Source organism: Poeciliopsis prolifica, unplaced genomic scaffold (genome assembly GCF_027474105.1).
Source record: "Poeciliopsis prolifica strain line A6 unplaced genomic scaffold, Auburn_PproV2 SCAFFOLD035, whole genome shotgun sequence".
NCBI classification, from domain to species: Eukaryota; Metazoa; Chordata; class Actinopteri; order Cyprinodontiformes; family Poeciliidae; genus Poeciliopsis; species Poeciliopsis prolifica.
In genome coordinates, this window is record NW_026562410.1 from 1,337,626 (window position 1) to 1,351,351 (window position 13,726).

The 13,726-nt window shown below is 37.6% G+C and overlaps 3 protein-coding genes across 3 annotated transcripts in view; 1 reads left to right on the forward strand and 2 right to left on the reverse strand.

Annotated features, from left to right (window-relative positions):
• Nucleotides 1-1,347, reverse strand: part of kcnt1a (potassium sodium-activated channel subfamily T member 1a) — a 29,772-nt gene extending 28,425 nt beyond the window's left edge. Inside the window, 3 exon segments of the mRNA XM_055052668.1 lie at nucleotides 1,056-1,225; nucleotides 1,228-1,258; nucleotides 1,334-1,347. Of these exon segments, the coding sequence (XP_054908643.1) occupies nucleotides 1,056-1,225; nucleotides 1,228-1,258; nucleotides 1,334-1,347 (215 nt within the window).
• Nucleotides 1,348-4,797: 3,450 nt separating this feature from the next.
• On the reverse strand, nucleotides 4,798-9,012 carry psmd5 (proteasome 26S subunit, non-ATPase 5). The gene is made up of 10 exons (XM_055052251.1): nucleotides 8,814-9,012; nucleotides 7,806-7,950; nucleotides 7,617-7,730; nucleotides 7,397-7,525; nucleotides 7,071-7,180; nucleotides 6,812-6,954; nucleotides 6,411-6,602; nucleotides 5,893-6,002; nucleotides 5,636-5,776; nucleotides 4,798-5,531 (listed from the first exon to the last, which is right to left on the reverse strand). The coding sequence occupies exons 1-10, from the start codon at nucleotides 8,984-8,986 to the stop codon at nucleotides 5,274-5,276; spliced, it is 1,515 nt and encodes a 504-aa protein (XP_054908226.1). The 5' UTR covers nucleotides 8,987-9,012; the 3' UTR covers nucleotides 4,798-5,273.
• A 1,627-nt stretch (nucleotides 9,013-10,639) lies between these two features.
• LOC129374327 (beta-1,3-galactosyltransferase 9) lies at nucleotides 10,640-12,275 on the forward strand. Its single transcript, XM_055052697.1, has 2 exons — nucleotides 10,640-10,702; nucleotides 10,797-12,275. Exons 1-2 carry the CDS (start codon nucleotides 10,667-10,669, stop codon nucleotides 11,889-11,891), a joined length of 1,131 nt encoding a protein of 376 aa, XP_054908672.1. The 5' UTR covers nucleotides 10,640-10,666; the 3' UTR covers nucleotides 11,892-12,275.
• The last annotated feature ends 1,451 nt before the right edge of the window (nucleotides 12,276-13,726 follow it).

Here is a 13,726-nt window from a genome sequence, read left to right on the forward strand (position 1 = left end):
GATTTATTGATGTATTTGGCTTTGCCAGCATGAATGGGAGTCTCTTACAGATGAATGGGTTACTTTTCATACTTGTTAAATAGCCAGCGGCAGCAAAAATAAATAAATAAATAAATGAATTTAAAAAATATGGTATCTTTTTTTGTATATTTAAATTGGCTTAATGAGAGAAGTGCTGATGGTCGCTGTGAAGATTGGTGCTGCATTCAGTCTCCTAGAAACGCAGTCTGCATCATTCACAAAACAGACTGGATGGAGAGAAACACACAGAGAGAAAAACACCTTGAAACTCACATCGTGTCTCCATCGAGGGCTGTTGGCTGCAACTCTGCATTTAGCTTGTCAGAGGTGTTTTATAATTGATGAGTGGTATGTGTTTTCGCTGTGGTTTTGTAAAATGCACTTTGCTAAACAAATCATCAGGAAAGACTCGTGCCTCTTGGGTTTCATAGATGACTTCATAGATGATTTAAGCATCAAAGCGAAGACTGGATTTGTATTTGTGTGTGTGTAAGAATCAGAATCAGAATACTTTATTCATCTCAGAAAATAACCAGTGTTGGCTAAATAGTTTAGAATACAGAAAATAGAGAATTAAAAAAAGAAAGAAAAGAAAAAAGCAATAAAACTTCTCCAAGCATATAAAAACAATAGCACGATGTTGAACAAATGTTTCTGCTGTTTTTTCTCTGAATTTATTGCTGAAATATAACAAATGTTATCAACAGGGACATCAGGGTGACGTTCTTCAGTTTCAAACGTGCAATTTCTGGAGCAGTACTGTAAAGTGTAGCTGCAGGCTGAGGCATTGGGCAGCTGAACAAATGACAGAGGGAACAGGTGAGTGCGTCATGTGTGTGGATGGATGGATGGACAAACAAACAGCGCACATATCACATAGTCACTTTTCATATTTGACATAAAAAAAACTTCTAAAAACCACACAGCTTTTTAATTTGAGTGTAACTTTTAATTATGAATTAAAAACGACAACAAAAAAGAAAGGAAGAAAAAAAGTCACAGGAAGCCTGAACTTCTGTCTGTGTCTCCCTCACCGTTGCTTATGGGCGCTCACGGTCCCATCGTCGTTCACAAATGACTGATTCACGTAGCACTCGCTGCACATCTTGGCCGGAGATCCGGCGCTTCTGTCCGACTGGGGGGCTGCGGTGGTCGGCGTGGGGTCCTGCACAAACTCGTCTTCCTGGGTTAATTGCATCGGAGGTTGCGATCTGCCAGGTAGAAGCGTACCCACGAACTAAAACTAATGAAATAAATAAAAGACGCTCTTGCCAAACAAAAGTTATCCCTTCCTTGCGCTCGCGCCTCTCACCTATGCAGGTGCATTTTGGAGGGAGAGTGTTTTGTTTTCTCCACCTACGCACCTGGGAGGCTGCAGGCCAAAGTGAGGACTGAGTAACGAGGTTATAAAACTGACAAACTGAAGGATGGAGGTGGGACTATTGAACGGGAGGCAGAAACCGAGCATGGCAGCGTCAGAGGGGGGGCGAGACGCGCAGGAGAGACAGGTCTGCAGCGGTGGACATGACAGGGTCCTCCTGCTTCAGCAAAAGGCGAAAGGGAGAGCAGCACCATCTGGTGGACTTTATGTGTACTACCACATAAAACATTCAGGTAAAATACAATAGTCGTGAATGAATAATTGCACATTTTCTCACTTATAAAAACTGTTTATATTATTATTGATTTTTAATGTTGGATTTGCATCACCTACCTTCACCTGTCTACTTAGCAAAATGTGTTTTGATTTAAGTCTGGGTTTCCTACCATGTCATTGAATCGCCACCTAAACCTACAGAGAAATTAGAGCAAATTATGCATGGTAACTTTGGAGGAGCTGCAGAAATCCACTACTCAAATGATTCGCCCAGATTTAGGAAGAAGCATATTCATTAGCCAGAAGGGCAAAATTCAGAACAAGTCATAATGAGATTATGTGACAAAATGTGAAAATTTATGTTACGTAGACAATTGTCGTCCATTCAGACTGAAGTTCAACTATTTTGCAAAGAACAATAAAAAAATTGTATAAATCGATGTAATAATAAAAAAAAGCTGGTAGAGAAATAACAGCTGAATAGACCAAGTACAACAGCACAATTCCCTCTTTACATTTTTTACTAATAACTTTTTTCTCTTCACAATTATATACTGCTTTTTGCTGGTTTATCACATTGAATTTGAATCAAATATATAGAATAAGTGCCAAAATTTGAAAGAGTTAAAAGCTTTTTGCAAGGCATTTATCTATTCCCCAAAACGTGATCTGTTCTGCAAATTGTAATGATGGGTACTTTGCTCAGCTGTATTACTGCAAAGTTGTTCTGAAATCACATTAAACCAAGCACTTACGAAATGCGTGGAAATGGGTTCAGGCATTAGACGACAATGAAGTCTATGAAATGGTGGTTCAAGTGCCTAATAAGAGCTGAAAAATGCAGACATTACAGCAACACAAACCTGCTGTTGAACCCATGTGATTGACACAACCTAATTGATGATGGAGGGCTGATTCATCATGGAAGCAATTTCACATTTCCTCCTACTTTCTGCATCTTGTCAATCTCAGATCCTCCAACCTTTGGAAAATGTGAAGCTAGTGTAAGAACTGTTCACCGTGAAAAAAATCAACTCGTAGAAACATCTGCAGCATCGCAGAAGTTTAACAAGACACTCTGAAGCAAGAAAAATTCCAAAGTTTTTGCTTTTACATGATGAGAACAGATTTAATTACAGGGGGGGACACTGTGACCCTGGCAAGAAAGCACAAAGAAAAAGCATCCTGCGGTTTGTTCTTTTTCTTTTCGTCCCCGTTCTGCCTTTTATGAAGCGAATGTCAGAAATCAAATATCAAGTGAAAAGACTGACGGGATATTTTTTTTCCGATGATCCAATGGCACACGGAGGAGAAGACGTGGGTGAACTGATGAGTCACAGGGGACACGGTGACGTGAGGGTGCTCATGAGTTTCAAGCTTATTATGGATGCTTGAGGTTGAGTCAGAGCTCACAGGAGAAAAGTGTTTTTGTTGTTGTTTTATTGCTGTGGCGATGGAAGGATGTGATACTCCACCTGTGACCAATGGATGTTGGAGCCATTTTGCACTTAGAATGACTCAACAGAATACACTAATTGCATTTTAAAATGATATAGAATTCAAAACGCTATAAATATATTATTTATGTCACAGAAAAGACAACATTAAAGTGCCTGGAAGGTTTAGATATTTAGATATACAGCTCTGGAGAAAAATTAAGAGAGCACTTTAAATGATCAGTTTCTCTGATTTTACTTTTCATATGTATATTTTTTGAGTGAAATGAACATTGTTCTTTTATTCTATGAACTACTGACATGTCTTAGAAATTGCAAGCGGAAATTTTATTTTTGTAGAAAACAAATAATGGTCAAAATAACCAAAAAACATGCTTTCAGACCTCAAATCATGCAAAGAAAACAAGTTTGTATTCATTTAGAAACAACAATACTATTCTTTTAACTTAGGAAGAGTTCAGAAATCAATATTTGGTGGAAAAATTATGATGTTTTCAATGGGGTTCAGTGCAGAGGGCCTTAGCTTTTTCCAGAACTGTAAGCAAACTGTCACACTATATCCTTTCTACTTTATTAATAATGCAAAACAAAAAGTAATGTTAAGCAACTTTTAGACATTACTTTTAAAATTCCACCATTTTGCTGATGATGATGCATAGTTTAAGATTTTGCTTGAACTGCTTAAGGAATAATTTTCAGAAAATTACAAGAATAACTTCTAAACCTATATAAATGTTAATAATTGCACCAAAAAGGATTCAACCCCATCAAATTACTCTAAGCCAACTGATAAGATGTAACCATCAGTTACTTACCATAAAAAGCATTTAGTATCAATATTTAGTATCAAATTCTTTGGCTGATATAGTGAAGGAATGCTCCACTACTGCAAATTGCAGCCATGATTAATGGCCAGACTGCAGCTTCTTGGGCGCCTCCAGAAGCTACAGTTAATTAAAATAGGACTTAGTGCTGAACTTCAATAAAGTCCTTTTATCGAACCATTTAAATTGTTCCCCTATAATGAATTATTTTTCATTACACATTTTGCATAAAAGGACGAAGATTTTGCACTTCGTCCGTTTTCCGCGTCCTGAGAATCATTTTACTGCATACCAAATATTTAATTGATTTGCGTTGATGGTACATAAAAAATATTTAATGTACTTGTTTCTTAGCCTAACATTTGAGGAGAATATATAAAGCGTCTCAAAACATTACCGTATCATTGCACTTGCAGCAAATAATGTGTAATTTACACACAAACGAAGACAGTTGATTTGAGCAGCTTGACACAACTATGGATTTTCTCCATTTTAATATCTCCATCTCAACTAAAATATTAAAATAATATTTTATATTTGATATTAAGTCACTGAAAACTCAACAGGAAAATACATCTTGATAGTGGGATTGCTGGAAGCTGCAGTATTTCTGAAATATAGCATAATTAAATTTTGAACAAAGGTTTAAAATAGAAGAAACTGCTATTGTACTATATGCTTCCATTTTGTAAGGATTTCCATTTTAATTTAGAAGTACAAATATAAATAATTTAGCTTTAAATCAATTCAATTCTGTAATTTCCCCCCATTGGGGGATTAAATTAATAAAGTTATGTCTCATCTTAAAATTGAATGTCAAAGAATGTTATTTTGAATCCCCCAAACCAACTTTATTTGTTCTTGGTTTGTTTTTCTATACAGGAAAGGTAAAGAAATATATATTTGTAAACATTTATTTAAAAAAAAATACAGAAAAAAAAATCAATGACACAAAAAGAAACATAACTTTGAAGAGCAGTGTTGTTGTTATAAGTTCAAAGTTTACAGAGTAGAAAAAAACTGAACCATGTCTGGATGGAAATCTTGTAATATCTGACATATTTTAGAGTTTATTGCTTAACTAAGTTTTTAAAAATGTGAAAACCTGCTTTTTGCTTCCCTGCTATTATCATTTCAAATTTATAAAGTCATTGAAGTACTTTTATTCCAATTATTTCTCTAAAAGTATCCAAACAGCTTCAATGACTAATAAGACTTTTATTTATATGTTATTTTCTCGGGATTCATGGTATGTCTGCCAATTTAAGCCAAAGAATCAGTTATTTTTAAACCAAATAGGTATCAAATAGGTGTTTTGTTAACAATGAATTCACAAATACTTAAACAATAAAGACTAGTATGTATGCTGAGGAATTAGTCTGCTCCTTCTGTGCTGACGGAGGCCACAGCTGATACATAGTAGGGTCCTTCACTCAGATACGTCTTCAGGCGGATGTAGTTTTGACTGCCCAGTATTTCTGATGCTGTAGACGAGCCCAGAAGAGATCCCACCAGTTCAAATTTGGCATCTTTCGCCTCCTTTGATTGACCAGTTGAGCGATCCAAAATGAACTCCATGAAACCAGGAGTGTTAACCATCATCTTCTGACCCCACGGCTGGCTTGCAATGGCCTAAGAAATACACACACAAAGATGGTATTAATTATCACTTCTGCTTTTGGGTAACAATGGTATAGTTCTTCGGTTTTAAAGGTGATGAATGGGTCTGTACTTACAGAGAAGATCCTCAAAGCCCCACAGTGCAGCTCTGGAAAAGGCTGAGTGCTGATGTTGCGAATCATATCCATTGGCTGGTTAGACAGAAGGTGGAACCAGGACTCCGTCAGGGACAGAAGGTCTTCTGTTTGATGCTCTGGCTGTAAAAAAGAAAAAAAAAAGGTAGAAACTCGTAAAAATGTCAAAGTTGAATTGATTAATTTTGTGTATTCAACAGTATCACAGTAAAGTTTCACCAGATTGTTTCTTTAAATACCTGAAGGGTGAGCAGCTGTGATATGGCGTCCAAGCTTCGAACTCTGAGCTCAGTAGCTCCAGAACTGGCAAGTTGGCTGATTCTCAAAAACACAGACTTGAAGTTTTCTCCTGATTACAAACAAAACTGAATAATTAAGAACTTTATAGACAACAAAAGATGGTTATGACTGAATACTTGACTTAGATGTGATCTCAGATGACCAGAAAACCTCCCAAAAAAATCACTAAGTGTAAATAACAGAAAATTATAAAAATGTATGTAAACATTACAGAAACTGGTTCTTGTATTTCAGGCCTTATATTTCTTTTGACACCAAACATTTATTGTAAAGCCTTTTTATTCTCTGCAAGTCGGTGTATTTACATTTAGTTTTGTCCTGCTAATAAGAGTTGTTATTCAAACAATAATTTACTGAATTCCCTTGGCCCACTCCCATGAGTGATTTTGGCACACGTTTGTTCTTTGAAACTATGGAGAAAGACACAAAAATCCAGACCTACAGAAATCATACCTACCCGTCTTCTGGAGAACCTGTTTCCCCTCGACTGTAGAACCAAGTAATCCCAAAGTGTCCAGGGCCACTCCAACCTTGACGGGGTCCCAATCCATGGCCATGTCAAACACCTTGTTTAGGAAGATCGGGTAGGATTCACAAACCTGCTGGGGGCTGTCCATGATGGCCAGATTCCCAAAGAATTTCACCAAACCTAAACCAGCAGCATACATATAGAAAGGGCCACAGTTCTGATTAACATTTCCTGAAAAGTAAAAACAAGTTTGAGAGTGCCCTTATTAAATCAACAATTTTTTTTTCAGATAATAACAACAAGGACAAAAAAAAAAAAAAAAAAAAAAGCAAAACCATCATTTAGTTGCTGGTACTGAATCGTGAAAGTAGTTTTGAAAACGTATTCACCTGGAAGGTAGAGGGAGGAAAACGGGTCCATATCAGCTCCTCTGATCATGTTGGAAATCTTATCCATTATGCCCTGCTGGGCCAAATACTGGCGACCATGCTGACTGTGAGCCAGAGTGGTCACCATCTCAATCGATGTGGCCCTGATGGGAAAGACATGAATAAAAATAGTCTCTACGAAAAGCATGGGAACCCTGTCAGAAAGAAGATAAACAAACATGATATGTCTTTGTTTTCACTGATACAAAACCGTCGCTACCTGATTAGGACATCGTCTCCAGTCAGCTCGCTGAGCAGCTGGGAAATGAGGCCGCTGTTGGCACAGTAACCGAGAGAAATTGGAGAAAAAGATGAAATTTCAACCACCAGCTGCAAGCAGAAAGAAGAACGAGAGGAACTGGTCTTATGACGGGTTTTTGAAAAACAAAAACAAAAATTAAACAAAGTGGAGGACACTTATTTTGCAGCAATCATGTTTACTTGGTAAGCAAATTATTTTCATGCGAACAAGTAAAAGTAAAAGTCAATAAACAATGAAACATTCATCTAGTATTTTCAGAAAAAAAATGAGGAAATTTATATCACCTCATGTATTCTGTATCTTATTATGTCGTTTTTGCCCATCACTTCCTTCATGACTTCAAGGAGATCACTCTGAAATAACTTGTCTAATCCAGGCTTAGAGTGACTTATTTTAGAAAGGGACTGAATTGCCTGGAAGAAGAAGAGAAAACACAACAGTTATTATACACCATGTAGGTTGGACGAACTGGAACAAAATCCTTTCAGTGTCTAAAATTTTCACCTGTTTTGCCACAGCAATTTTCTCCTCACCGATGCAAAGGATCACCGCCCGTAAAATGTCATGATTGTTGAGGATTTGCGTAACAGCCTCTGGGTGCTCCACCACCCTGCCAATCTGAAAGAAAAACAAAGGCTAATGTAATATTTGTTTTACTGGCTGCTATCTACTGTATGTGTCCGAACTCCCTACCTGTGTCAAGGCCAGTATCTTCACTGTGTCGTTAGGATGGCTCAATCCCTCTTGCAGCTTTTCTCTGTAGTTCTGCACCAAATGCAAAGGACTGAGGGCTATTAGGATGCGTTCGAGAATGTCCACACACAGATCAACCTGCTCCCTGTGAACACAGAATATATTAATAATTCAAAACCTCTGTAACAAATGGTTTACATCAGCAACTAACAGTTTGTTATTAAATCCACTTTATCTTTTCAAAGTCATCGTAACGTATTGGTGTATTCAATAGCTTTTTATTCATTGTATTTCTTAATGGATGTTTCAAATACTATGCAATTTACTGCTCCTTCAATTCCTTATATATTTCTTCCAGCAAACATTTAGTCTGTACAGTAAATGTTTGTGCAAATAGATCTAATGCTGAGAGGCAGACTTGCAGTAAGTCTGAAGTTGCAAGGTTAACACCTATGATGGGCATCACTGAATTACATTTAAAAGTAAATTAAATATCCACCCCCACCTCACTATTATATGTGATCTTCAGCATCTTCAGTATGATATTATTCTAATTTATCTCTAATAGGAAAGTTAGACCAAACTATCATAGTTTCATTTTAATAGAAATGTTATTTGTGTTCTTGCTGTTGCTCCATTTAAGGTATAGCTGGAAAATGTTGGAATGTAAAAAACATATATAAAAATGTTTATGCATATTACTTAAAAATATTTCAATGAGTGAAACAGGGCGGCTATTGTTAAAAAAGAACAACATTTTAGTTTCAGAGAGCATGGCTGAAGATGAACTGAAGTAGTGCAGCATTGTGGTCACTTAGCATGCTAACAAATCTTAGCTGCATGCTAGGACACAGGAGAGGTTAGCTAGCCTCTCCTGTCGTTATCCTTATGGTAATACTGACCCATTAGTTGTTCAAGCAGCCACAGAGCTGAGCAACACGCCCTCTGACTCAGCAATAAATGTTGAGTTCAACAGAGTGTAAACAAGACTGAGACACACAAACCAACCTTTCTTTAGTGTTCAGCAGAGAGAAAATCACATCGAAACGCTGTCCGCTCAGCACGTCTCTCAGGGCGCTGACTGGTAGAGACAACATAGCAGTTTTTAAGCTCTGCAACTCTTCAATTGGGTCTTCAACTCCGGATATTTCTTCCAGCAAACTTTGAATGGTGGCTGCCATGACTATTTCTGTTTGGAATCCACGACTTCCGCTTCTTCTTCATGTCACATTAGTCTCGCACAACCAGGAGCGCATTACCACCACCTGGTGGACAAAGTGGGAATAAAACACCTTTGATTACTTTACCTTGCTCGACAGGGACATTATTGCATCATATAACACCAACCACAATTTTATGCTTTTAAGTTTGTCTTTGGCTTTGTTTAAACAAATATAACTCAAATAAAGCAAACAAAGTTACTGAAAATAATTTTTTCACTCACTCCTGCATTAATCACTTTTGAAATTACTTATTTCAAAACTACTTACAAGCATAGATAGAGATAAAAAGAAGTACATATAAACTTATATTTTCTGTGCTATCCATTCATCCTACTGATAGCTTGTATAACATTTACCATTACAGAGTGAGAGACTATCATGGGCACAGATCTTCTGATTTAAAACTCACTGCAATCGATGTTTTGCCGCAATGGGAGGAAGTCATGAATTTGGCAAAGCTGTTGCAAGTAAACACTCAACTCTAAGATTTAGTTAGGATATGTTCCATAAATCAACAGTGTTAATCACCACATCAACGCAGTTGACTATTAATTTACAAACTTAAAATACTTAAGAAATCATGGCCTGTGGAAGTATTGCTGTATCAGCATTAGATTGAGTGCAAAATTTGCACCAGTTACAACTTTCACATGGATTCTCAATAAATGGCTTTAAAGACCCATCAACTGCGTTTTGCATTCGGCCAGAAAAAACATTCCACTGAACTTGTAAAACTTGTCATCTTTTCACATTTCTCCAAAGTTTCATTAATAAAGTTTTATAAGTCACGGCTTTTCTAATAATTGTACTCTTTTCCAGGGCCTATATTTTTATTTTAACATCTGCAACATATTACTTGCAAAGTTAATAAGAGTCCAGAAAGGGAATTTTATTAAAATAATGTCACTTACGTGTTACCTAATATGTCAAGCTGGTCAATAAAATTTTAAGAAAGGTTCACCTTTTGGATCACTAAATTAGATACACTCTTCTAAATGAGGATGTGACCACAGGGTGCAGAGTTACATGTTTCTTAAAACCATCCTACAGCCTGTTTTGTAGGCCAAAATGTTAAATTTTGGTCTCATTTGATCAGTGTATCTTCTTTCACAAGTTTTTCTTATGCGCATGCATGTAGCAGCTCCTCCAGGTACAATAGTTCATTTGGCTGCTTCTTTGATTACTGATGCCTTTGCACAATATATCAGTCCTACTGGGTTTTCATTTGTGCCTTACTCTTTTCATCTTCAATGCTCTTGATATATTTTAAACTCCTATGGTCACATGAATTAAAACCCAACTTGGTAGAGACACAAGCATATCTAGGCATGGTTACTGAAATGTGAAAAAATGGTATTAACTTTTAAAAAATGTCCTTCATTTGCTTCAGTAGTTCATGGTGAATAGTGAATCTTCAACAATCTTTTGCCTTTAATCATCTACTCTTTCTACATGTCACTGAATTAGTATGCATAATGTAAGATGGACTCCTCGAAATCAAGATCTCAGTCGGGAACAGGGTGCACAGTTACATGCGCCTTGGGTTTCATGAAAGTGGAAACCCTGTGTGATCAGCTGTTATTGTTGTAGAGCCTTCTGCCGTGGCGGGTCCAATCATCACTTGTAGCTAATAAACAGATGAGCAACGAGGCTTTTGCAGCAGCTGTCATGCAGGTACAAACTATGTCTTTTGAACTCATGAATTTAAAAATTGTTAAAGTTTCATATACTGCATTTAGAATAATTCATGCTTTTTTTGACACTGCAGTGCTGTTTGTGTAAACTGCGTACCCATCAGTGGTGTTTCCTCCTGTTCAACATCTTGCTGTTCCATGCATTGCTGTTCGGGGCAGATTTCGTTGAGGAGTACCTCCTGCAGCCGTCCCCTGTGGTTTACACTGATGGTATGGTTGCAGATGTGAGGGAGAGAGCAAGAAAACTGGACTTGAGCACCATCAGGCAGAATGTATCCAGGGATTACATTATTTCTAATCCCGATGCCTGCAGAAAACCTGACCTCTTCCTCCTCGCTCTGGTCTTCAGCTCTCCAGCAAATATCACCCAAAGAAATGCAGTGAGGAGAACGTGGGCAAACCAAACACTAATTCAAGAATCTCCCATTAAGGTACTCTTCTTTACAGCATCGACTGAATCTTCTACCACCCAACAGGATCTCATCAAGGAGTCTGAACTTCATGGTGATTTGATCCAAAGCCGTGTCGTAGATGCGTCATCCCTCTACGGAGCAAAGGAGAACACACTGCTGGCTCTGCGTTGGGTAATCACGTTCTGTCCTCGGGCAAGTTTGGTTCTTTTGACTGAGGACTCTGTGTTCATAAACCTTCCTGCCATTGGAAGCTACCTGCGGGGGCTTCACAGGAATTCAGAAGACTTGTATCTAGGCAGAGTGATCCAGAAAGAGTCCCCTGACAGGAACCCCAACAGTCCACGCTACCTGTCCCGCGTTCTCTACCCTCACAAGTATCTACCAGAATACTGTGAAGGAACTGCTTACATTTTGTCGCAGGATGTGGTCCGTAAAGTCTACGTTGCATCGTCGACAGTCCTTACCCCCATCCCGGTTGACGTTTTTGTAGGTTTCTGTGCTCAGAAAGCCGGTGTCACACCAACTCACAGTGCCAGGTTCTCAGGAGAGAGACACATCCACTACAATGCCTGCTGCTATCGACATCTGTTCAGCTCAGCAGGAATGGGGAGCCGAGACCTAGAAAGAGTGTGGCAAGACCTTGAACAGAGAGGTGGAAAATGTTCCCTGCTTAAGACATACTCTGGCCTTGTGGCCTGCAAAGTCCGCACATATTTGGATAAAATGTTATTACAAAACTCAAAAGAGCAGACTTGACTGTATTAATTAAAATGGCATAACACTGTGTTCAGAGTATTTCTGTTAGTTTCCTTTTGTCCACTCTAAAGTGTTACAACAAAAATCTAAATCAGCTGAAGTGTAGATTTGACATCTGAAAAGATTAGCCTCTGAGTATTCAATGGATGAATTAGATGGAAACTAATTATTTTAAAAAAAAGTTCTTGATTACTTTGTGATCTGTGAGTACCTAGTTTGGCCCAGTGAATTTCATACTTTTTCTGGTTTTCACCTATTATTAATTGTTAGGTTCACTTGCTTGAAACCTGAAATCTGGAAAGTATTTAGCAATATGTATTGGACTGCTAAATCCCAGCAACAAGCTTTATTTCATAAATATGCTATTTGACATAGCAGGATGACTCTGTGCACAATTGTAAAGTGGAAAGAAAATGTAGTATGGTTTTTATTTTTTTAATAAAAATCTGAAAAGTTTGTTGGACAAAACTGTGCAGCATTTACATCTATAAATATTTGCTAGTGTATCTTTACCACTTGCATGTCCAGACTCGAGAGACTAAAAACGTTGCCTATTGATTAATGCAATTTAATTTAAGCTCAGCCAGTGGAACAGTTGAACAGACTGCAAAGTCTTTCTGCAGACTCCAAACCGGATTAAGCTCTAGACATTCAATTTTCTCCATCCATTCCCACTGAAGCGGTCACCATTGTTCATGGTGGAGATGTGGTGCTTAGGGTGATGTACAACAGTTCCCTCTAAGAAAGCATGTTACTTTCAAGCTAAAATGTTCAATTTTGACCTCATCCAATTTATAGATGAACTTCTTCCACATGCTTTCTTGTTGGATTCCAGTCAGGACTTCAAGCTATCTGCTCAGATGCCAGATTTATGGCGTACTAGTTGTCCTATTAGCAGATTCTCATAAATATTGTGGCTGCTTCTCTGATCAATGCTTTCCATACCATGCATGCCAGTTTGAATGGGTATCTTGATTATTCTACATTGTAAACTCATTTTCAAATGTTAAAATAAGGTTAAAATGTAAGCTTGTTTTTTACATTTTGACTATGCATTTGGCACGGCTCTGTAAGATGTTTAGAACTTGAGATAGTTTTCCTAAGCTTAATTTTATTTTAGAATTCTTCATAACTTTATCCCTTCCAGTTGAAGAAAGTGTTGCCACAGCATGATGCTGCCACCACCATGCTGGTTGTTCAGTGGCATTCAGAGGTAACAATACAAACAGGTGGGCTGTCTTTTAAGGTAGCTGGTTATATATATATATTTTGTTTTGTTTTTTTTTGCACATAGTGTGAAGAATGGGAACATATAGAAAATAATGTATATTTTATTCCTCTTTCAAATATGTGCTCTGTGCTGCTCTATCATCTTACAATTGTGTGCCACTCTGTGTTGATCTGAAGTATAAACTCCATATAAAATGCTCTGAAGTTATACTGTAAAATGTGATAAACTTCAAGGTGTATAACAACCTTTTCATGGCATTGTGCAGTTTTTCAACTTTGATGGTTTCCCTCCACCTCTGCCAGAGAACGCAGGTTTTTTTGTGTTAATGAGGACATCTGGTGGTTAGCTTGAGTGTTAGCCAAACAACGCTGGAGTTGCTGAGTATATTATGTCCTTTATTCTGACACAAAAACGGACAGAACAGTTTTTACTGTCTGAGTTACAGTGGGAGTTTTATTTGATCTGAAATAACATTCAAGTCAGCTTAGACATTGCATTTGTGGCCTATTAGCTGTTGTCCTGTCTTTCTTTGAGACAGCCTGATTTACATTTTCACCACCAGTAAGTTTATAACCAGCTAAACATGTAAATCAAGAAGAACAAA

Bases quoted from the DNA above. Each gene is read 5' to 3' on its own strand.
- psmd5 (XM_055052251.1), bottom strand. From the start codon at position 8,986: ATGGCAGCCACCATTCAAAGTTTGCTGGAAGAAATATCCGGAGTTGAA. The intron at 7,731-7,805 runs GTAGGGAGTTCG...TTTTTCTTTCAG, and splicing joins AGATACTGGCCTTGACACAG to ATTGGCAGGGTGGTGGAGCA. The intron at 7,181-7,396 runs GTGATATAAATT...TTCTGCTTGCAG, and splicing joins TAAGATACAGAATACATGAG to CTGGTGGTTGAAATTTCATC.
- LOC129374327 (XM_055052697.1), top strand. From the start codon at position 10,667: ATGAGCAACGAGGCTTTTGCAGCAGCTGTCATGCAG. The intron at 10,703-10,796 runs GTACAAACTATG...TTGACACTGCAG, and splicing joins TTGCAGCAGCTGTCATGCAG to TGCTGTTTGTGTAAACTGCG.